The sequence below is a fragment of the Spea bombifrons genome, chromosome 4 (assembly GCF_027358695.1).
Source record: "Spea bombifrons isolate aSpeBom1 chromosome 4, aSpeBom1.2.pri, whole genome shotgun sequence".
NCBI classification, from domain to species: Eukaryota; Metazoa; Chordata; class Amphibia; order Anura; family Pelobatidae; genus Spea; species Spea bombifrons.
In genome coordinates this window covers 26,981,208-27,007,036 of record NC_071090.1, presented here as the reverse complement: position 1 = coordinate 27,007,036, position 25,829 = coordinate 26,981,208, and the positions used below count along the sequence as shown (strand labels likewise).

The following is a 25,829-nucleotide window of genomic DNA, read 5'->3' as shown; positions in this document are numbered from 1 at the left end:
TGTTATATCTGCAAAGGGCGGGAGGCACTCTATATTAATGTGCATGTCTTTGGTGTGATGGTCAGGTGTCCGCATACTTTTGCTCATACAGTATAGAAACTGTGCAGTTTGGCAAATAAGGTTCAAAACTGATTTCCTGCCAGATCTCTGGCTCACAGGAAGAGTAAGGTGGCAGTTCTTGTATATACTTTAGGCCGTGCCAAATCAGAAAGTATTGCTTGAATCTCAGGGAAATACACCTGTAATCTAGGCCTTGATTATGGGCGATAAGGTGGTGAGTTTTATATGGCAATCATATCCAGTACATTGTCATTGTGGGCGTTTTGGTAATATCCATAAAAATGGTTAGCACCCAGAATCTTCTAAATTAACTCACATTAGTATATTTCACAATATTTCATTGGTGCTTTGCTACAACACAAGTTAGGGTTTTCAGCCAAAAATTGTTGTTCTAATTCCATGGCTGTCAGGAATATTTGTGTAATTTACTCAGAAGAAGATAACCACCCAGGGCCGGACTGGCCCACCGGGATACCGGGAAATTTCCCGGTGGGCCGGAAGGTCCGTGGGCTGGGCGGCCATGAAGACAGCCGCTGAGCTGCCCCCCAGGCTGCCCGAAATCTAATCAAAGCGGCCGGCCGCATCAGCACCCAGCAGCCGTGTGCGATGGCCGTCTAGTGATGGGAGCAGTGTGAGGGGTGAAAGCTCCGCCCCCTCGCACTGACCTTTCACCCCTCACGCTGCTCCCATCACTATGCGGCCATCAGATTGCTGGGAATGTAATCTGAACGGCCGATGCGTGCTGATGCCGCCGGCCGCCTCTGCTTTAATACTTTTTTTTTTTTACTTTATATGGCAAGCCGATCCAGCTTACCATATAAATAATAAAAAAAAAGTGTTAAAGTAGCTCCGGCCGGCGGCATCAGCACGCACCGGCCGTTTAGATTACATTCCCAGCAGTCTGATGGCTGCATAGTGATGGGAGCAGCGTGAGGTGGAAGCTCCGCCCCCTCGCGCTCAGACTGCTGCAGCACCGGATGTCAGGTCAGTGGCATCCTGTCAGGAGAGAGAAGAGAACAGTGTGCAGCTGCCAAGAAGTCAAGAGAAGTAGAAGGTGAGTAAAATAATGTATTTTTTGTACTGTATGTTTTTTGTATTTGTTAAAAACAAAAAAAATCGGCATGTGTGTGTATGTAAGTGTGTCCCCCTATATGCCACTCTGCCTCCAGAAATGCCTTATACCCCCCTATATGCCACTCTGTCCCATGATATGCCTTTTAACCCCCTATATGCCAGAGTTGCATATAGGGGTATAAGGCATTTCTGGATGCAGAGTGACATATAGGGGGTCAAAAGGCATATCTGGAGGCAGAGTGGCATAAAGGGGGTTAAAAGGTATATCATGGGGCAGAGGGGCAGAGGAGCATATAGGAGGGTATAAAGCATATCGGGGAGGCAGAGTGGCATATAGGGGGCATAAGGCTTTTCTGGAGGCAGAGTGCCCCATGATATGCCTTTTAACCCCCTTCATGCCACTCTGCCTCCAGAAATGCCTTATACCCCCTATATGCCACTCTGTCCCATGATATGCCTTTTAACCCCCTATATGGCAGAGTGGCATATAGGGGGTTAGAAGGCATATCATGGGACAGAGTGGCATATAGGAGGGTTGAGGCATATCAGGGAGGCAGAGTGGCAAATAGGGGGGTATAAGGCTTTTCTGGAGGCAGAGTGCCCCATGATATGCCTTTTCACCCCCTTTATGCCACTCTGCCTCCAGAAATGCCTTATACCCCCCTATATGCCACTCTGTCCCATGATATGCCTTTTAACACCCTATATGCCAGAGTTGCATATAGGGGTATAAGGCATTTCTGGATGCAGAGTGACATATATAGGGGGTCAACGGCATATCTGGAGGCAGAGTGGCATAAAGGGAGTTAAAAGGGATGTCATGGGGCAGAGGGGCATATAGGAGGGTATAAAGCATATTGGGGAGGCAGAGTGGCATATAGGGGGCATAAGGCTTTTCTGTAGGCAGAGTGCCCCATGATATGCCTTTTAACCCCCTTTATGCCACTCTGCCTCCAGAAATGCCTTATACCCCCTATATGCCACTCTGTCCCATGATATGCCTTTAAACCCCCTATATGGCAGAGTGGCATATAGGAGGTTAGAAGGCATATCATGGGACAGAGTGGCATATAGGGTATAAGGCATTTCTGGATGCAGAGTGACATATAGGGGGTCAACGGCATATCTGGAGGCAGAGTGGCATAAAGGGAGTTAAAAGGGATGTCATGGGGCAGAGGGGCATATAGGAGGGTATAAAGCATATTGGGGAGGCAGAGTGGCATATAGGGGGCATAAGGCTTTTCTGTAGGCAGAGTGCCCCATGATATGCCTTTTAACCCCCTTTATGCCACTGTGCCTCCAGAAATGCCTTATACCCCCCTATATGCCACTCTGTCCCATGATATGCCTTTTAACCCCCTATATGGCAGAGTGGCATATAGGAGGTTAGAAGGCATATCATGGGACAGTGGCATATAGGGTATAAGGCATTTCTGGATGCAGAGTGATATATAGGGGGTCAAAAGGCATATCTGGAGGTGGAGTGGCAAAAAGGGGGTTAAAAGGCATATCACGGGGCAGAGGGGCATATAGGAGGGTTGAGGCATATCAGGGAGGCAGAGTGGCATATGGGGGGTATAAGGCATTTCTGGAGGCAGAGTGACATAGGGAGTAAAAGGCATTTCTGGAGGCAGAGTGGCATATATGGGGCAGAGTGGCATATAGGAGGGTATAAAGCATATCAGGGAGGCAGAGTGGCATATAGGGGGGCATAAGGCTTTTCTGGAGGCAGAGTGCCCCATGATATGCCTTTTAACCCCCTTCATGCCACTCTGCCTCCATGAATGCCTTATACCCACTATATGCCACTCTGTCCCATGATATGCCTTTTAACCCCCTACATGTCTCAATCATAGCTTTTATTAAATATGGAAAAAAATAGTCTACATGAATTAATAAAGAAATAAAAGTTTCTTACCAGAATATCGTGAAGAATAATGTGATCAGTATTTTGTTCCACTGAATAAAATGGAACTCTTTCATCTAAAAATGTTCGCAGTAGTAAATGTTTTGATCCCATTATGTGTAATGTATTTCATTTATTAGGGCCTTTTAACACTTTTGCTTTCTGGCATTTTAATACAAATAATGAGATAAAAAGAATGGCACATAGTGTGACTCGGGTATGTATAAGGGGTGAGTGTGGGTATAAGAGCTTCACCGTGAGATAAACTATATGGGGCTGGTCTCCAAATTTTTCCAGGGCTGCTTTTCAGTCCCAGTCCGGCCCTGTAACCACCCCTGTGTTAAAATGGCCTGTGTTTGCTATACTTTATATTCCGTCAGTGTATTTATTTGATTTAATTTTAAAACAATTTTAAAGTAAATGCCACTTGAATTCCGAGGGATTCCTCAGTAACCACCAATCAAAATTACTAACTAAAATAACTATTACGCTGTTAACTCTTAACCCCTTAAGGACCGGGCTCATTTTTCGTTTTCTACCCTGTGGGACCGAGGCTGTTTTGACACTTTTGTGGTGCTTGTGTTCAGGTGTAATTTTCTCCTCACCCATTTAGTGTACCCACATAAGTTATATATTGTTTTTTTCAGGACAAGATGGGCTTTCTTCAGATACCATTATTTTGATCGTATCATCTTATTTACTATAAAAAAAATAAAAAAAACATGGTGAAAAATTGAAAAAAAAGACATTTTATGACTTTTATTTGAAAAATCTTTTACTCACCTAAAAAAGCAAGTAAAAAAACTAGCTAAATAGATTCTACTACTTGTCCTGAGTTTAGAGATACCCAATGTTTTTATGTTTTTTTGCTGTTTTTTGTACGTTATAGGGCAATAAGTACAAGCAGCGTTTTATGATTTCCAAATCTTTTTTAACAAATCTGGTCAGTCTGCCTCCATCTCCTCTTTGGAAGATCTTTGAAGCCAGTTAACTCAATTTAACCCATTCAAACCATATATTTTTGAAAACTAGACACCCCAGGGTATTCCAAATGCTGTTATTTTAACCCTTTCCATGCACCAATTATACAACTACACTTTGTCAAACTTTGTAATAGTAATTTTTTTTATTTTTTTTTTCCACACAAATTGTACTTTAGTTATAGATATACAGGTTCTGGTATATGTCACTATCAAACAACACCCCAATGTGTGTTCAGGAACATCTCCTGAGTACAGCGATACCCCACATGCATGGGTTTGTCAGATTGTTTGGCTGGTAAAAGGCTACTTTTGGGGCATGCGTAATTCAGGTGGTCATTTGGTCATTCTGCCTCCATCTCCTCTTTGGAATATCTTTGAAGCCGGTTAACTCAATTTAACCCATTCAAACCATATATTTTGGAAAACTAGACACCCCAGGGTATTCCGAATGCTTTTATTTTAACCCTTTCCATGCACCAATTATAGAACTACACTTTGTCAAACTTTGTAATAGTAATTTTTTTCACACAAATTGTACTTTAGTTATAGATATACAGGTTCTGGTATATGTCACTGTCAAACAACCCCCCAATATGTGTTCAGGAACATCTCCTGAGTGCAGTGATACCCGACATGCATGGGTTTGTCGGGTTGTTTCAGATTTAAAATGCCACATTTGGGAAGTGCGCTTTTTTTCTCCATTTTGGTCAGTCTGTACCTACCGTGTTTCCCCGATAGTAAGACACCCCCGATTGTAAGACGTATCGGGGGTTTCAGAGGGGTCGGCTAATATAAGCCGTACCCCGAAAGTAAGACATATGTCTTACTTTCGGGGAAACACGGGGGATTTGCCGGGTCCGCCACTCTAAGGGGCCGGGAAGTCCCCACCAAGGCCGGCCTTACGTGTCTGCGGCCGCACAGGATTTAAATTAAAACATCGGGGTTTTTTTTTAACTTTATTTAACATCCTCCATGTTAAATAAAGTTTTTTTAACTTTATTTAACATGGAGGATGTTAAATAAAGTTGAAAAAAACCCCCGATGTTTTTATTTAAACCCTGTTCCGCCGCAGACCCCTAAGGCCGGCCCCTTAGAGCAGGGCCGACCTTTGGGGTGTGCGACCGCACAGGGCGCCACACTCCAGGGGGTGCCAACCTGCGGCACCCGGCACCCCTCCAGAGACGGACAGTAATGTCAGCCGCTGGAGGAGCAGGCTCGCAAGGGAGCGGTATCGGAGGTCTTTAACAGACCTCCGGCTCCCTTGAGTGATTTTAAGCCGGGTTCAACCCGGCTTAAAATCACTCAAGGGAGCCGGAGGTCTGTTAATGACCTCCGATACCGCTCCCTTGTGATCTGCGCGGCAACAGCTGTTGTGCGCCGGGGTTTCTTGTCAGATCCCCGCGCACAACACTGAAGCCGCGCCCACCGCTGTCCGTGCCCTCTGACCCGGAAGGAGACAAGAACTGAAGAAGAGGAGCGAAGAGGAGGAAAAGAAGCTGAAAGAAGAAAGGAAAGGTAAGAAAGCATTAAGTGAGAGTGGATTGGTGTATATGTGTGTGTGGATTGGTGTATGTGTGTGTGGATTGGTGTATATGTGTGTGTGGATTGGTGTATATGTGTGTGTGGATTGGTGTATGTGTGTGTGGATTGGTGTATATGTGTGTGGATTGGTGTATATGTGTGTGGATTGGTATATGTGTGTGGATTAGTGTATATGTGTGTGGATTTGTGTATACGTGTGGATTGGTGTATATGTGTGTGGATTGGTATACGTGTGGATTGGTAGGTGTGTTGATTGGTAAGTGTGTGAGAGTGATGGGTGTTATGCTGTACCATTTCCAATGTCTTTTTCATGATCTAATTATGCTCTAAAAGTACATCATAACTCCCATCACTCTCAATTTTTTCCCAATATAAGACATACCCCGAAAGTAAGACATAGTGGGGCTTTTAGGGATAAAAAGAAAGTAAGACACTGTCTTACTTTCGGGGAAACACGGTATGCCCTATCTGTGAGCTAGGCCACTCCAATTTACCCCATCAGCCATTTTTTTTATATATTAGACACCCCTTGGGTATTTGAAGTGCTTTTATTTTAACTCTTTGAGATTTTTGAGAAATTTTAGCACTTGCTCAAAATAATAAACTTTATTTTTTTATTTTTTTTATTTTTTTAATACTTTTTTTATATTTTTTTTACACATTTTGCTGGTACTGGATGGTTCATCTAGTGACATCACTGCATAATTATTTTTAAATGTTAGCACATTTTTTTTTTTCCATTTTTTTTTAATATTTTACTAATCACATAGTGATTAGAAAGCTGGGCTCCATTGACTTGCATGGTTGAATGCAGTACCTGTATTCAACCAGCAAGTGGAGCCAGTTCTCTAGAGGGTCTGGAGACCATCTAGCAAACTTTTTCTTGTTTGTTTTTTTTACAGAGCGGCGGCCATCTTACTTGATGGCGAAGATCACCGGCAGCTGCGGCCCACCTAAAGGTAAGTGTTTGGTGTCGCTGGATGCCTCCTGATCGAGGCATTCCAGCGACACCATTTAAGTTTAGGAGGCGATCGTTGATCGCCTCCTAAACGCTTTTAAAACGGGCGTCCGCTGCCATACAATGTATGGCGGCTGTTGACGCCCCGGGGAGGGGCCAGACATGGCCCCCGATGCCGATCTCGGCCTTGCTGAATGCCTCGACATCGAGGCATTGCAGCAAGGCCGTTTAAGCGAAGAAAGTGATCCTTGATCACTTTCTAAGCTTATTTAACTTTTTGACGGTTCAGGACCGTCAAAGGTCATTTAGTGACCTTCTTGTCATGACGGTCCTGAACCGGCAAAGGTCGCGAAGGGGTTAAATACTATTGTTTTTCCGTAACCAAAAGTACTAATGCAACTAGAACTTACTAAAACTAAGAGGTAGTATTAGCTACTTAAGTACTGACTTTTTTCACTTAACATTATGCTCAATAAATAAATATAAGGAGTTCCCTGACAACTATTACTCCATCCGCAATTACTACTAACTTGTTCAAAGTAATCAAAAGTATGTGAAAATGTCCTAAGGGACAAAAAAAATTGAGTTCTGGTACACAAAACATGCATTATACAAAAGAAAGGAAATTAACTTTCTTATAACTAATTTAACAACTTTGGAATGTTTAGAGTAGTATGTGGTAAAACTATGTTCTGTCTCTATACATACAAAATGAGGAAGACGGTGAAATTGAACACAGGCAAGGGCAGTGCAGTCTATTCACTAAAGGAGAGCTGGAAACAGAATTGTGGTTTCAACTCACTCACTTCACTATTGATTACCAAGGGCCTGGTTCCTCTTGCTGAGCTGGCCCTGCATAAAGCATAATTAAATAGGCGAGGAGTGGAAAGTATTGTGCTGTTTTCTTTTTTTAAAACAATTTTAGCTTCTCTGTTAAAAGTTTGTTTTTTCACAATACATTGTTTTTAGACAGCTGCAATTGTTTATTTTTTGTCATATCATAGTCAAATCTAATACACAAACACGTTGACTCCTTATAAAAAAAATGACCATGAAAGTCTTAATAATGCAACAAGATACCAAGGTTAATGAACGTCTAGGAATTGACATAAAGAATCAGATCAGCGTGGTGTTTTAGCAGGAAAAGCCCCCTAAAATATGATGGCTGACAATGGCAGCCTCCATGTGCATTTGGAATAAAATGAGATAAAAATCATGAATTTACCTTGGTAGACATTCCCGGTGGAACAAGTCAAATAGCAAAGTGGTTTAAGTAAATTAGAAGTGTTGGCAGCTGCTGTTCAGTGTTCAATGTAAAATAATGCATTTGGGACTTAAGGGTACGAAGACAATACAATAAAGATCTCAAAAAGCAAGTGATAAAGCTTATATAGCTAGAGGCATAAGTTACAAGAAGGGGGGACGTGGTCCCTTTACAGATTTCTGGTCAGATCTCACCTAGAGTGCTGTGTACAGTTCTGGAGACCCCATCTACAGAAAGATATTGACATATCAGACAGCATTCAAAAGAAGGCTACCAAATGAATGAATGGTTTTCAGGATAAATGTAATAGGAACATAAATACCGTATTGGCTCGAATATAGGCCGCACTTTTTTCCCCCACTTTAAGTCTTTAAAGTGGGGGTGTGGCCTATATTCGGGGTCTAGTGCCCGACTAGTGCGGGGCAGGCAGCGGGGATAGGATACAGATCCCCCGCAGCGGTGCAGGGGACCTGCATCCTACTCCCCGATACGCTCAGACAGCCTCCCCTGCCAGCACTTCCCACGGACCATCCGCACGATGCGTTTTACCTCTGCCCCCCCCTACTTACCGGAGCAGACTCCCGGGTGTCTTGCGGGGCCGGCGGGGGACATCTACGCAATACGCGTATACAACTTCCGGTGCCGGCACATCCAGTGCCGGGACCGGAAGTTGTATACGCGTACTGCGTAGATGTCCCCCGCCGGCTCCGCAAGACAGCCGGGAGTCTGCTCCGGTAAGTAGGGGGGGGGGCAGAGGAGGACAGTGGCAGCATATCTCGGGGGGGAGGAGGAGGACAGTGGCAGCATATCTCGGGGGGGAGGAGGAGGACAGTGGCAGCATATCTCGGGGGGGGAGGAGGAGGACAGTGGCAGCATATCTCTGGGGGGAGGAGGAGGACAGTGGCAGCATATCTCGGGGGGGGGAGGAGGAGGACAGTGGCAGCATATCTTGGGGGAGCAGAGTGGCAGCATGTTTTTTTTGGTGCTTTTTTAAAGAAAAAAACTTTTTCTTGAAAAAAGCACCAAACTTTTAGGGTGCGGCCTATATACGGGGGCGGCCTATATCTGAGCCAATACGGTACATAAAGGGATTTAGAAGTACAGGAGGGAAGTTTTATTTCAAGGGGGAGAAATGTTAGAACGAGAGGTCATAGTCTAAAACTAGAAGGTCAGAGGTTAAAAGGAAGTTTTATTTTACTGAAAGGGTGGTAGATAAATGGAGCAGCCTCCCATCAGCGTTTGTAGAGGCTAATACAATGAGGGAATGTAAACATACATGACATAGCCATAAAGCTGTCCTGAAATCCTGAATTTAAGACAAGATCAATGACTGATGAAGACCTGAGTCTTACACCAGAAAACATGGGCAGACTAGGTGGGCCAAATAGTTCTATTCTGCTTCTATGTTCATTACATGTCTTTTTGTTTGCATTGAAATCTGCACGTTGCTTTCTGTATAGCTCTAAAACGTTCAATGAAATGCTTACTACTCCGCCACGTTCACAATCTGCAGCGTAGATCTGCACGATGGTATTTTTCTTTCCCAATAAGGTGTAGTTGCTCTGCCTCTGCAGAGAAGCATTTTCAGAATCTCATTACTCAGCGATACGGTAGTTACCTAACTTTACCTGCAGCTCCTCTGACTTTAACCATTTGAGTGCCAGAGGCGTGGATGCTGTAAGGCTTTCATACTTCATCTAGGGGAGCCATTTGCTATATGAATCTGCCTTGCTTCATCTGGGCTTCTCTAGGATTTAACAATGATACTTATTGGGGACAAGCTTATTTTGGCTGCTTACATGTTACATTCAGAGCTTTATTACTACATATGCATATCTTACAATTCTTACAATAGTATTGCTACAGAATTGATTCTTTTGCAGCACATGGAATATATTATTTAAACGGCGTATGCGTTGTTCTTCAGATTACGCATGTTACTATTGGGTTACTCAGAGGAGTCTGTATATGATCTAATATACTGTTAAGGATTGGATAAATTGTATTACAATTGTATTGTTTTGTTTTATGCCATATGTAAGATATGATACACGTCCTAAAGGTCTGTTTTGTGACACGAAATGACAAATACACAGCTGGGAATTTTGTCCATCAGGCACTTATATTGGGACAGGAGGGCCTGGATCACAATTGGCATTCCAATACATCCCAAAGGTGTTCAATTGAATTAAGGTCAGGGCTCTGTGCAAACCACCCAATTTTGTCCACGGAGCTTATCAAACTATTTATTTATAGAACTTTCTTTTTGTACAGGGACAGAAGTCAGGCTGGTACAGGAAAGGGTCTTCCACAACCTGGTACCACAAAGTTGGATGCATACAATTGTATAAAATGTCTTTGTATACTGTAGCATTAACATTACCCTTTACTGGAAATAAGTGGCCGAGCCCAAACTCTGAAAAACAGCAATGGACCATTACAGTATCCATTACGCATTCCAGTGTTCGCTGTCATATGCCAAACCCAGATTCATTCTTCAACTTCCAGATAGTGAAGTGTGATTCAGCAATCCAAAGAACACGTGTCCAGTGGCAATGTGCTTTACACCACTCCAGCTGACTGCATGAAATTGAACTTTACTCGAAAATCTGATATTCTTCTCAATAGTAGGCATTCAACATCCGGGCTTTCACACGAATACACACTCTTTCTGTTTACTTTCTGTAACTTTCATCTATATGTTTTTTTCTTTAATTTATGTCACCTTCCTATAGAGCCAGATACGTTTTCTTTTAGTTGATCTATTTGCTGCTAGATTCCCTGTAATCAGTCTTTTTTTCTTAATCCAGCACCTTTATAAATGTGAAACCTTTCATCCACTACTATATTAAACTGCATTGACTGTTGATCATATGATCCCAGGTTTTCAGCCACAGACACACCTAACACTGCATCACTGTGTGTGAATATAATATATAACATTATCTTAAAAGTTTATTCCTTAGATTGTTTTAATGATGTTACCTATAAGGACTCTTGCTGATACAAGTGCCATCTAATCCACTTTTGACATCATTCCCCATTATAATGCTTCCTTCATGTTCATTATATTATACAATATAACATATAATCATACAATGAAAAAAAAAACTGTAGCACTGCCCCAAGCTATTATTATATTGAAGAAGAAGCATTGAAGGGAAACTTATATTTGCCCCTATGGTAGAAATGACACCAGGATCGGCCCAAGGCATTATGCCGCCTGGGGCGAAGTTTAAAATGCCCCCCCATTATCTACCATTCCTCTGCCGCCCCTCCATTATCTACCCTCCCTCCCTATTATCTACCCTATCCCCCCCCCTTTGTACTTACCATTCAGCAGTCCTGCGGCGAATCTCCCTGCTCGGTCTCGGTGCCGGCTTGTAATGAAATGATGTCATCTTCCGGCGCTCAGCATTACAAGCCGGCACCGAGACCGAGCTAGAGGGCTCGCAGAGGAGAGAGAGGGGCACCGAGCGGGTACTGACAACTTGGTAAGCGAAAACCAGTCGGCGCCTTCTCTCTCTTCCTCTTTAAAAAAAAAAATTTAAAAAAAAAAGTGCCGCCCCTTCAAAAGTGCTGTCTGGAGCAATTGCCCCACTCTGCTCTATTGTAGGGCACATTGAATGACACATCGGTATCCACCAGGGTTTCTTGCAAACATATGGAATTGTGAGAAAAAACTGTGACAGGTTATTATTCACATTGCGGTCAGCTAGCCCATGACAAATCCAATGCTTTTGTGTAGAAAGCGTATGTTCCAGTAAAAGTATTAAACAAGATTTTCCAGCAGTGTTTTCCCTGTGTGACAAGTTGGAATTTCTACTGAGAAAGGGAGCGAATTGTGTGATAATGATAACTTCCCACAGAACAAATCAAGCGGTGCTAACTTTCTAGGTTTCCAATGAGACTCCTACACATTAAATACATTATTGCTGTGTACACTGCCCACCTCCTATCTCGTTCCAACTTCATAACTTGACTATGCACTATGATGGAAAATGGCTCCCTTTATAAGGCATAGTTGAATTTAGTTATATAGTTAGATTTCTTCAGTGTCCTCACACATTGAATTTTGCATTATACAGGGCCGGTTTTCCCTCCTTGCGGGACAAACCAGCCAATGAGGTCTCTTCATAATGAGTAGTGGACGCATTAAAAATGCAGACTCTTCTACCAAATGAATGAACACCAAAACAACCAAATCTGCCCCCGATATCCAAACTGCAGTAAACCTTAGACATGTGAGCTGCAACTGGCCAAGTAAAAAGGTCCCAGTTATGTCTGTTTTATTACCTGAAGACACTGCTGCCTCTTGAGATTTATATGTATGAACATTTTCAGACGCTAACCATATCATGAGGTTTGGACCAGAAGTTACTTCCACTTGGTAAGATAAACAGGTTGAAGGCCTTCTTCCTTGAATGCCGGACATAGACAGAGTGATATCTCACCATATCTAAATTGCCATTTCTACCTCAATCTTCCTGATCAATTTGAAAAGAAAACAAAATGAGGGAAGGATGATCTCATAATTAGCTTAAAATAAAGAAGATGAAGATAAAAATGGTTCATATAAATTAAGTCCTCATTGAACGGTCTAGCACAGAGACCCTAGCATAACACTAGACACATAAACATGACCTTATTTGCAGAACTGCTTCGAAGAAATGCAATACCTAGATCTAGAACCCATTGGAACAGTCAGAGAGCTGAAACCTGGAGTCTAAGGAAACTGAGTCAACAAACTGTCCAAGCTGAAAACAAGTCCAGTTACTGAAAACCTACCAGTTTCCGTGGCTGTGGAAGAATGCTTGTATCCCTGCAGTAATAATAATTACTTAAGACCTTAAAACTGTTGGCTTAATCTCCACTTGTTAACTTCAAGAGATGGTATCTCCAAGCATCAATACAGACTGTCAGTGTTCATAATGTTATGGCTGATTGTATTATTGGCTAGTTCCTGTAGAAGACCATAGTATGTGACAGCAGATGCTTGTAGCTGGAACATAAGGTAAGGTAGAGGCTTGTAGCGGGAGTCTGAGAAAACGTAGAAACTTGTTGCAATTGACTAGATTATAAGCTTGTAAAAGCAGAGCCCTCTTCTCCTTTTGTATTAGTTTGTTATTGTTTGTGATTTTAATTAATTTTACTGACTGAAAAAATAACGCTATTAACATCAGGGATCCAGCAGTATGTACTATGCTACTCAAAGCTATCAAGAAGGAGAGCAGGGCCAAGAAATTGGATAAATGAAGACGGTAACAAGCAGTAGACTCTAAGGCTGCATGTTTTGCTTGGTGTCTAAGTAGTATGCATCAAGTCCCCTGTATCGTTGTGCCTTATTTTGTGTTTCTCTGTTCTTTGTATTTAACCTGCCCCACCCTGCTCCTTTGTTTGTTTCTTACTTGCTACAGGTTCTGTTTTCCCTGTTTAAGGTGTTGGGACTTGCCTGATGTACTGTGAAGTGGTGGCAAGCTTACATTTTATGGCCATATGATAAAATAAACCTTTATATATTTGCATTTGTCTCAGCTCCTAGAGTTCGCTTGTATGTTTTGTTTTCATCACTATTTTGCTTTGTGCTTTGCTGTCCCTGTCATTTTGGTCCTGTTTGCCATGTCTGCTTGTTACCCAGATCTGGCTACACACTTGTGCCATCAGATCAGGCCTGAACTTGGATGAACTCGGATCCTGCCGATATGGCTTATCTTTGTCTTTGTCCCGGATGCCTACTAATGTATATTGGACTCCATCTTTCAACACCAGACCCCCCCCTTGTCACACGACATAGATAAAACCATAGTCAAAATGCACACTGACATACCCAATAAAGGAGCTAATTGTACCAGAGTATGAAGCCAGGAAAATAGTCAACAAATGCAAATGCAACATGCACACACACTTGACATTTTTTTAGAAAAATGCTGCCAGGACAATTATGTATCTGCATGTGAAAAGCATACAGTGACCCACAATAAAAACAAAATATAATCTGAAATTCCAGGTAAGGCCTCCCCTCTCACTCGGTAACTAACAGACGCACTAGCACACACACATTTACTGTATAACTACACACTCATTCTACGATACAGACGCACTAGTACACCGTCACTCTAACTCACAAATAGCAGGAAGTATAATATGCTTGCTACTATGGTAACAAAATCCATGGGGGGTGTAAGTGCCAGCATGCTGCCATCTGATGTATCGTGATATCAGCTGACTGGCATGTTGTTAAAAAGTCTGGGCTGTTCTTTGATTCATATCTAATAGTAAACTTTTTCATAATTACACACAAGTTTGTGTTACTCCACAGACCATCAAGACGTGAAGCCCTTCTTCAGTTTGTAACTTAATCTGAAAAACGTGTTAACTTTTACACATTCAAAAACTGGATGGTCAGAAATGACCAGGAAAACTTTGATTTGTAATGCATTTACAGACTCAGTGGTAGCAGTATTCCCTAGGAGATAAAACCAAGTATCACACTATTGCTTGTAATAGTAAGGAAATAGTAAAAAGTCTCATTATCAGTGGTATCTGTTCTCTGTCTAGTTCCAGAGGTGTCTTGACTTGTATGTGATATTCAGTTGTTAAAACCGAGATAATCACCTGACTATATCTAAGGAAAAAATAGAATGAGCGTACATTTCATGGTAGGACTGCACAGAGGTTGCTACAGTTAAACCCTAGAAAACCTTGCCCTTTCATCGATTGGATAAGGTGCTCAGTTTGTACGGGCACTAAAATGGAAACATTTTTGCCTCACACATTTAATACTATCAAATCTTTCTTCTAAACCTGACAGAACTAAATGTAGACACAGTGCAAGAACCGATTAAACACACATCATATGCACAGTCATGCAAACATAAACCTTACCAAGGACGTTTAATCGTTTTAACGGTGCCACCACCATGGAATATATCTCATTTGAACACATTCACCATATTCTAGAAATTTGTAAGGGATATTTACTAAAAAAGATCGCTATAAGTGGGGCTTTTTTAGGTTATTTTATACCATTTGGTTCTGCAAACAGAAGAACTAAGATATTTCTTAATGTGTCCATTACTTTAGTTAAATGACATACAAAACAGTAAAGTGACACTAGAATGTATCGAGGGAGTTCAAACGAAAAGAAAATATTAGCCACCCTCCTTAGCTCTATGTTGTAGCTCAACAAACAAAATGTAGCTGCAAGTTTCCCATCTTAAATAGTGGGAATCAGCATTTCCTATGTCAACAGTACATACCAATGTGGCTTTGCATTTGTCCTTTGATCTAATTGGTGGTTAAATGGTTTTGTTGTTCTCACGTTGAATGTTGTGGTATGATTAGGTAATATCGACGTTTACTACTTATAGGCATTTTGCCAAAAACATTCGATCATCAGCTTTTAGTCAGGAACAGTGAATTGCCCCATACATACTGTGTGCAGGACGACTGTTTCAATTGAATCAACCTAATTATCAACCTTATTATGTCTGAGCTTAATTCCAATTTACTGAACAGCAGCAAGAAGTGAAAATCAGCAACATATTTAGAAACAAATTACCAGTGCTCAAATTCAAACCTACAATTCAGACTTTCAATAAATGAGGCTTTAGTACTGAATTTTGGTTAAAGCATTTAGGCTCATAATACCCCTATGAGAGGTGTCACTGACAAAATGGTTGGGCTCCCAAATAAAGGGCAAAGTTTATATACCTCACCCATTTAAACTTTAATATATATATATATATATATATATATATATATATATATATATATATATATATATATATAATATATATACCGGTATATATTTCACCTGAATGCTGTGCAGGTCTGATCTGCAGCTACCAGAATCGCTTGATTGATGTTACTTCTGCCAAAGGAGGTTTGACCAGTTATTAAATGGAAGGATTCACTTACCTTTTTCCTCCAGCACTGTGAATGTTTAATGGGTGTGTTCAATAAAGACATGAAAGATTGCTATTGTTTGTGTGTTATTAGCTTAAGAACATTGTGTTTGTTTATAAGTGTGACTTACATGTAGACATTTTATGAACAATTAATGCAGAAAACCAGGGTTTGTTTACTTTTTCTTGCCACTGTACATTTGCCTATCATAAAGGCCATCATAAAAACAGCATGCTCTCTCCATCTCTCCCCCCCTTTTCTTTTCTCCCTCTCCCCTTTTTCTTCTCTTTACACAGCCATCTTTGTTCTCTACCTCATCTCTGTTTCTCCTTTCTCTTACCCATTCTTACCTCTCTCACCCCTTACCCTTTCCTCTTTTACCCATTTTCTCTCACTGTATTATCTCCCATCTCTCTTTTCATCTGTTCTCTCCCTCTTTCTTTTCTCATTTTCTTTGCTCTCCCCTTGTCCCTCTCTTCTTTTTGACATCCCACTCTTTCTAATATTTAGCCTTTTTTTCTCTCCTCTATTTTACTTGATTTAATCCCCTTTTTCTTTTATCCCCATTCTCTGTTCTATCTCTCTGTTCTATTTCCACAATCTTTCTCTTGTATTTTCCTAATCTTTTTTCTTCTCTCTACCTCTCCTTTTCTTCTTCCTCCTTTTTTGTTTCTCTTCTCTCTCCCCTCTTTTTCTCCTCTTCTTCTGCCTCTCCAGCCTGCCCACCATCAAAAACAATATGAGTTAGCAGCCTCTCACACACACCATACTGCCAAGCGCACCACAGTCCATGAATGAGCAGCCTCTTGCAAATTGGTGGTCAAGCTGTATTTAGGGTAAATCAATATTTATTGAAGTTTTTACGAAGGGAGATGGGTACAGAAAAGAAAAAGGGGAGGGGGAGGGGAAAATGGCATGAGGATTTATTTGAGATACAAGGAAGAGCAACAATGCTTCTGTCAAGTGAATACAACATGAGCCTAATAGCAAGGAGTACATAGTTTAGTTGACATAAAATATAACACATCTAGCCAGTATGGTCACAAGAGCATACAACAGATGGAAACATAGCGGCTTTGCCCGTGAGAGAGGCAGTAAGCGAATACAACAAGTGCTTAATAGCAGTAGTTGGCATAAAATATAACACATCGAGCCAGTATGGTCACAGGAACATACAACAGGTGTAAACGCGGCGGCTGCGCCCCAAAGAGAGACAACAAGTGAATACAACATGAGCTTGATAGCAGGTGAGTATCAGGCAATACTGATCGGAAATGTGACACAACCGGCAAGCATGGCCCGAAGAGTATGCAATGTGTGAGAATAAAATGACCCCAGCCAGAAGAAAGACGACAAGGGAGTCAAGAGGAACAGAGTGAGGTTAGTCAAGCTGGATTTAATGCAAAGGCCCAATCAGACTCCAGCACATGAACTCTGATTTGACTTTTACCTTAATCCCTGCCTGGCATGATCTATTGCCATGGTGACAATGATATATATACCACCCATTCCCTGCAATGTATTTAGACAGCTGCATACCCCACAGTTATTAGAGACATTGACCTTACAACTGACCTCGTGTTAATGGTGTAAATGGTTTAAAATTCAATTTCCATACCAAAATCAAATTTGCAGATTTCCTAAAATATGCTTCTTAGAAAGGAATGGAAAGCTACCACCCCAAAGCAATTCAATGGGGTGCGCAGAGTATCAGCACAGATACATTTTTACATGTACATTCCACACTATAAAAAAGTAGAAATGTTTAAACATGTCTAAAGGTCTAGCGTGGAAATCTGAAATAAATTCACTGTGCATGCACAGATGTGCAAAAAGACTGCATACCAGTGAAGACTTAACCCATTCAATATAGTCATTTTTATTATAACATAAAAAATTAGAACCTGGACTTCCCAAACATTAACATGCATTATTAAGACAGGAACAACTCAATATAGTGAGTGCTATAACCATATAACAAAATGCTATAACAAAACATTAAAAATAATTACATAAATTACAATAAAAAGTGATTAGTGTGCTTGGTGATATAACTGTAATAAAAATTACGTACATTTTCGGGTTAATTTCTCAAAATAAACATGACATATAAATATACAGTGAAGGAAAAAAGTATTTGATCCCCTGCTGATTTTGTATGTTTGCCCACTGACAAAGACATGATCAGTCTAAAATTTTAGACATTTTAGAAATTTTAGATATTTTTGAACAGTGAAAGGCAGAATAACAACACAACAATCCAGAATAACGCATTTCAAATTAGTTATAAATTGCACATTAAGGTCCTGGAGTGGCATAGCCAGTCACCAGACCCTGATCCCATAGAAATCTGTGGAGGGAGCTGAAGGTACGAGTTGCCAAACATCAGCCTCGAAACCTTAATGACTTGGAAAGGAGTGGGGCAAAATCTCTCCTGAGATGTGTTCAAACCTAGTGGCAAACTACAAGAAACGTCTGACCTCTGTGATTGCCAATAAGGGTTTTGCCACCAAGTACTAAGTCATGTTTTCAAAGGGATCAAATACTTATTTCACTGAGTAAAATGCAAATCAATTTATAACCTTTTTGAAAATGTAAATTAGGTATTTCTGAAATCAGGACATCTGAATTGATAAATGTGGAGGGGATTTTCTGTCAATTACCTAATTTTGTGAGGATAAGAGAGGAAATTACCGTATTGGCTTGAATATAGGCCGCACCCTTAAAGTTTGGTGCTTTTTTGAAGAAAAAAAATATTTTTAAAGAAAAAATACACATTAGTGGAATGGTGAAACAGTATTTTATCTAATGAATAGGCATACATGCATTTTTGTTAACAGTTTAACAAACAGAAAACCAATAGCCATTTTAAGGTCCCCCCTTAATTCATAATGCCCCTAGATATGCCACTCTGTGACCCAGATATGCATTATAACCCCTGATATGCCACTGTGCCCCCAGATATGCTTTATGCCCCCTAGAAGTGCCACTCTGCCCCCTGATATGCCACTCTGCTTCCTAGAAGTGCCACTCCCCACCCCCTGACATACCAACGCACCCCCAGACTCCCTGGTGTCTAGCGGAGCTGGCCAGTGGACATCTGCACGATACCCGTGGACAACCTCCGCTGCCGGCACTTCTGAAGTGCCGGCAGCGGAGGTTGTCTACGCACATCGCCGCAGCCAATGAACGTCTGCCCGTAGACAACCACCATAGAAGCGGAGGCTGTCTACGTGCAGACGTCCACACCTGCCGGAGAGAAGGATCCAGGTCCACTGCAGCGCTTCCGGAGATCCGGATCCTAACCCTGCTGCTTACCAAGCAGGGATAAATGAAAAAGAAAAAAGGAAACACCCGCCCGGAACTGCATGTCCCGGGCGTCAGGCGATACGAACTGCGCATCCCTGCGCTAAACCCCGATTATAGGCTGCACCCCCACTTTAAAGACCTAATTCGGGCCAATGACCCGTTGATTGCCGGGTGAGTACTGCTTCTCCGGGTCAATTTTCATTTTGGTGCATCCCCAGAATAAATAGAACTATTTCATTTTTAATTATCCTGAATTTGTAGTCACAAAACTTTCTAGGCCTAGAAATCATTGAGAGGAAAAGTAAAGGTTTTGTGTCATTTACTTTATTTCAATCTGCATATTTTATTAGAGGCCATATTTTCTCACAGTGAAAAACGAGTGCGGCCCTCGCACGTATACAATTCTGGTGAAGTGGCCCACTGCAGAAGAAACTTGGACACCTCTGTTCTAGTGGTTAAGATGCCATCACTCTGAAAAAAGACAGAACCATCCACATTCTAAAGAGGCCTTCACAAGAACTAAAGAGCTTTAGAGACCCCCCCCAAAAAAATAAATAAATATATATATTTTAAATTAACGCTTATTATCTCCTAAACTCGATCCTCAAACAAATAGCACTATAGCTGACACTATAATCTGACTAAAACCCTATAGTGACTGAAGCAACAGCATCCTTTTTTTGCTTGGCGGCCTCTTGTGGCCGGAGCGCAGTTCACGAGTGGGAGGTGGTTTCCCGCCCGCGCATGTCAGTGCTGGCTGTGGGCGGTTTCCTGAAGAGACGACTCATGAAGTAACCTGGAAGAGTTATATGAGACTCACGAGTCTCACGAACTTTATCGGTTCTGATGGACAGAAGTGACTCGGTTACCGTTTGTGAAATTACAATGCGTGCTTCGTTGATTCTTGCGACCGGGGAGAGCTTCATATTGCTTTGCACTCACTTTAAGTTGTAATGAGTCCTAAACACTGCATGAAGTGAAGAGGAAGTCACTGGTTTTTAGGAACGGAGAAGTAATGTCTGTGGTTTCTTCTGGTTCTTTGTCTCCTTGTGTTACGTTTGGTATTTAAACGACAGAAATATATATTTATACAATGTCTTTCCGCATCGAGCACAAGTTTAAAGAGGCATTGAGGAAAAAGCCTAATGAAAGAACCCATGAGGTAATTATGTTCTTTATGTTTATTTTCACCGTGGGACGGATACACACGGGAAGTAGATGGCAGGAGATATAAATCCAGTCTAGATCCAAAGACGGGCCGGTTACGTTCTGTAATGATTTAACGCAGCCAGCAAACAAAGGGTTGAATTGCCAAACCTCAGCTGAGGCAAAAAAAAAAAAGAAACTGGGGCAAATCGCCAGTAGAAGTGCCCCATGCGGCGCATCCTATGTCGCTTTGCCCTGTAACGTGCTGGCTTTATTGGTTGGATCGGTGCCATTGATCATATGATGAATCGTTGCCAAAAGTTAAAAAATTACCTTACTTCTGTGTTTTGCTGCTTAACGTATTTTTTCCACCAAATCCTACTGTTTTAACCGTTTAATGACAGTCATTCATAATCAAACGTAACTACTATTACTGGCCAATGCCCTATCCTTTTCTAGAAACAATTCTCATTTTAATTTGATTCATTCATATTTTTTTTTTTCCCCATGAACTTTTTTATTTTCATTGATAACAAAGTAGGCTCTCATAGGTTGTTGCTATAGAAACTGAAAACACTCTTTTACATCTTTGTTGTTATGTGATTAAACATCTAAAGAGACAAACTAAAACAAATCTGCGGACTTAAGTGCTAGAGATTAACCCTAGCCCTTCCTGGCTAGACCTGAGCTTTATTTTTGATTTGTGGAATTCTGATTCTATTTTTTTCATGTATTGTTTTCAAGGGAGGATACGATTTGTGTTTGAAACTATTTTAGATGCTTAGTGCATCACTTGGTAAAAAGATGTTAGAGACAGATTTAAAAAATACTTGTTATCTCTCTAGTTAAATTGACATAACCCAAAATATATTAATTTAAAGGGGCACCCCAGCCACCATATGCACTTTAACATGTTTGACATGGTGTTCCTCTTGCAAATGCGTAGGGGGATTCTGCAGAGTCCATCAATATTCATTTACCAATGGGCTACTTTCTGTGTTTGGCTGAACACATCTCATGTGACGTACTTATCGCCAGTCAGCTCCAGAATAGTTTGTATTTTGAAAGCAAAGCAACCATATGATTTGAAACTTATTTTGGGTGGGTGTATTGCTGCACACCAGTGGCCTTTTGTTTGTTCCAGGGAATCTAAATAAGAGAAAACCTGAATGTACCAGTTTGTGGAAGTCCCTGGAACAGCTACTGATGGCTGAGGCCTGAAGGGAATGGCGGTAGTAGCTTGAGTCTCATCTGATGACTATTTCAGCGCACATTCAGCTCCGCTATTAGAAATTGTTTTCGCAAACTGTGTGGGGGGAATTGGACTAGAAAAATGTATAAGGACATTCTCTGATTCCAAATTTGCAGACCATGGTGGCTAATAATAATTATAAAACAAATATATATGTATTTCTGTCCTATGGCGCTTTTTTGTAGAATATATTTTCCGTGGAAATTAAGGCCCAACCGACGGCAGCATTTATCATATTTGTGATATTCAGTGTGGCTGTAGACCAAATCAACTCTGATGATGTAGTTTAGTTGTTCTTCAGCTTCCTTCACTGTTAAGGACCGGTACTGTGTGTATGTTAGAAAGAACAAACACATCCTTTCTGCCTGTATAAGAAAGGGCTAGCAGTTCCACATTGCATAAAGCTATTATTGTGATTATTGTGCCCCAATTTTTTCTTGTGTACTATTTAGCGGGGTACACCCCTTCTGTTTTTAAAAACCGTGCCACAGGCCAAGATTTAGATTTGTTTTATAACCATTCATAGCTGCTAAAAAGGATATCCAGCCAAAAGGTGTCGTTTCTTTATTGGTATACAAAAAGTTAAATGATGATTTGAAACTTCTGACTTCCCTAACCAACTTACCAATATCACAATGTAACAGGCCAAAAGTTTCATTCTTTTGTTTTTTTCTTCCATTAATGTATTTGAAAAGAGCGGTTGTGGCATGTCTTGCTGTGAAGTTTCTCATTTTCTACTTTAGTCATCGTAGGTGCCTCACATACACATTTCATGTGTCTAGATTTTGTAAATGATGCTGCTGATCCCTTTGATTTATATGTCTTAAATGAACTTCTCTTTTTAACTTCCTGACTGGCCATCGTATTAAAGCCATGTTGGTTTTAACTTGCTACCCAACAATACGTAGATATTTTATTAATATTAGTTTGAGTCTATTCCACATATGTTAATGGCCCAGGGCCCAATGGTTTACATCCCTGTGTGCTTGGTGAACTTAGCCAAGAAATAACCAGACCATTGTTAATCGACTTCAAGGATTCTCTCATCGGGCATGGTGCCAAAAGACTGAACTAAAGCAAAAGTGGCACCAAAATTCAAAAAGGAATCAAATTCTCAGCCACGCATGTGAAGCTAATATATGTGGTAGGGAAATTATTTGAAAGTTTAATAAATAATATTTGAGAATAAATTTTTTCCCCCCAACAATATCATTGTCAATGTGGTTTTATGAAAGACAGGTCGTGTCAGAATAAGTTAATTGCATTCTTTGACATGGTAAGCAAAACATAGATGAGGGTATTTCAGTAAATGTAATTTATTTAGATTTTTTTTAATCATTTAATACAGTTCTATATAATATTATAGTACAAATTGAAAGAGACAGACAATATTTCTTGCACTTGACCCATTGCTAGTTAAAGGTGCTATTCCACCCTGTGGTGTCAGGGACTGGTAGCCATAGTGGAGCAGACAGACAGGATTAAGAGGCCCTGTATTGTGTATTCAACATAAAAATACAGATTTTTTGTTTGTTTGTTTTAACCCCTTTATTACCCTATAGATGTACATGCATGTCCACAAAAGTTGTGGTAAGATTCCCTTTAGGATGTATCTGTATGCACTGTTGCTGCATGGGAGATCAGGCTGTCTATTGACACCTTAGAATCCCCATCAGCAAGCGCCTGAGATCGGGCATTCCCTTTCTGTCGGTCTCAGTGCTGACACCCACCAGAACCTCTTTGGAGGAGAGATCCAGCAGGGAATATCTACACCCTACTGGAATCTCTGATTGCTCCCCCGCAGCCACCGCAGTGCGATCAGTGCAGAGGCCCTGTATTGCAGTGCGATCAGTGCAGGGAAAATCATAGGGAAGAGAGTGAGAAACAACGTACCAAATAGACATGGTATCCATGCTACTGTAAACCGTGTCGCTGGTCACAATCCTACGTCATTTATTTTTTGGGGGGCTTATTTACCAGGTCTTTGTGTGTGGTGGAAGGGAGGGGGGTGACTGGTTGTGGTTTAGCTTCTACTTCCCTGCATGGTAACTAACTATAGATCAGCTGGCAGCCTGGTGGCACACTCTTTGTAAGTGTAAACGTGAGGCTCCATACATATAGGAAGTCTTCTCTTTACATGTGATCGTGTGAGATTTCTGATGCTCGTGTACGCACGGTAATGGTTTTTGAGGACTGCACCAGGAACCGTGATGTTCCATGGTGCTCTTTTTCCGATGGCATTGAAGGTCGTAAAAGTGGTAAGGGAATAATATACATAATAATGTGTGTGTGTTTTGAAGTCACATCACACACAATATCATTATAATAGTGTGATTTTTTTTTTCAGCGCTCTCTTACAATTTTCCAGGTATGGGTTTCAGACTTGGCATCTTTTGGCAGAAGAATAGTATTTGAAGCTGATGTTCTTTAACCCCCCCCAGCGTTCTAATTGATGTACTATGTGCCAAGAGTACCCTTGGACATAACAGTATACTCGTTTTTTGCAGCAGAAGCTGGCATCATTGGGTCTGTTTTGACAGCTCCGGGGTAACAGCCTGATCAAGTGATTCTGTCTTGTGTATTTATTGCTCATTTTTGCAAGTGTAACATTATATTATACTTGAAGCAAATTGTGTTTAAAAAAAAAATGTGGCATTCAGGAATGAAGAATATTTGGTTACTTGAGTAAACAAGTCTTCACCTTGTGTTGATGTGCGATTCTATGCTGTAACTTGCAAAAAATGTTTTGTTCCTGTGGGCTATTAACCGGTGGAAAAACCTATGAGGAGCTGGACTGTATTTCAAAGTATAGGAGGCAAACTGTTATCCAATTTACACCACTGAAAACCTATAAGATATTAACGCGCAGCCAGCCGATAACTGCATACCATAAAAAGACCTGTTGCTTATGGGCCCTGATATTTTCTCCTGTCTCTTCCATGTCTTATTTTCCTGTTATACCCCCACCTACCTCCCTACCCTTTTCAGTTAGGGAGACTGCATTCATCCATTTTTCCACGACACATACATTTACTTACATTTACTCTCCTGTGAGTTTATATGCCCCGCGGAATGTGTATGTGTCCTACATGCTGGATGCGAGCGCCCTACTTTCAGTAGCAGGGTATATTTTAGTTTTTTGAGCTAGTTACCTGCAAAAAAAAAACATTTAAAAATCAGTGAAAGGGCTTTTTTTTCCTTATCTCTAGAAATATTCAAGTTTGGGATTAAATGTGCATTGTGTTAGGAAATGTAAGTCTTAAATATATAAATGTAACGTTTGAAAATAAACGTTATGTTTCCAGGGATTGCTGACCAAACTGGCTGCCTAAATGCTCCTAGTGAACTAACCTGGGTTTTTTTTTTTTTTTTTTCTCTCCAAAAAAATACACCCTTGGGTGTAGGAAACTCTCAAATGAAACTTGGGCTTCAGAAAATAAAATCTGAACACTTGAAGTTTGGAAAAGGGAACAGGCATAGTTCTGTTTTGTGCCCAGTAATTTCCAGGGTGCTTCAAATTCAGGACACTTAATATATTTAGTGGGGTTTTGAACACTTTTTCTTTATTATGATATCATATTCATACTAAATGTTAGACTACACATCTAAAAATTGTATCAAAAGAAAGCTTGTATCTGTCCTTGAGAAAAACATTATATGTGCGGGTGCATGAAAAATGAAAAAGGAGAATCTTAGTGTAAACGGTGTAAAAATGCTTAAAACACCCTTAGTAAAGAGAGGGTTAAAATAAAACAAAAAAAACCCCATACCCTGAAGAATGCCTAAGCAGCATGCCACGTCCTCTGCTGTCTGGGTTTGGCACCAGTTTTGGAGCAGCTAGTTACTAGCGGGAAAGCGCCGGGTGACACATGCCTGCACATTGGTAAGCAGGAGATGTGTCTGGCTGGACATGCCTTCTGCAAGCCATTCTGAAGAATCCTTCCATGTATTTACACTGGAAAAAAATCATTGCGCTCCATATGGTAGCGGGAGTGTCCCTAAAAAGAAAAGTTAAATCTTTTTTTTTATTTTTTAAAGTCTTCCTTCCCTGGATTTGTATGTAATTACCCTAACTTACTTGACAAGCCAAGGCACACGTGATTCTTAAAATTACTAAAATCAATTTAATCTTGCTGGATAATTAATTAAAATGATTGTACTCTAAAATATGTTCTTTTGACTTCTCTATAGGATTTAAATACTATATATTCACACATGCATAGAATGGATATACTGTCTCATCTTAGGGAGCACCAGTTACGGTAAGATATCTATTAAATTGCCTATGCTGTTTTTCCTGGCCTGAAATGAAGGTTGTTTATTACAACTGAACAGTTATGAAATTCCTAATACTTTTTATAGTAAAAACATTTTTTTTCTCCTTCAAATCTGTCATGTTTTCAATAGTTCTTACCTATTTTATAAAT

At 40.8% G+C, this 25,829-nt stretch overlaps 1 protein-coding gene across 7 annotated transcripts in view; it reads left to right on the top strand.

Annotated features, from left to right (window-relative positions):
• The first annotated feature begins 19,797 nt into the window (after nt 1–19,797).
• RAPGEF6 (Rap guanine nucleotide exchange factor 6) overlaps nt 19,798–25,829 on the top strand; it is a 66,462-nt gene continuing 60,430 nt past the window's right edge. For all 7 annotated transcript variants that reach the window (XM_053463313.1, XM_053463318.1, XM_053463311.1 and 4 more), the window contains exons 1-2: nt 19,798–20,166; nt 25,594–25,664. In XM_053463313.1, coding sequence (XP_053319288.1) covers nt 20,098–20,166; nt 25,594–25,664 — 140 coding nt within the window. In that variant the 5' untranslated portion in view covers nt 19,798–20,097. The remainder of the gene's footprint in view (nt 20,167–25,593; nt 25,665–25,829) is intronic.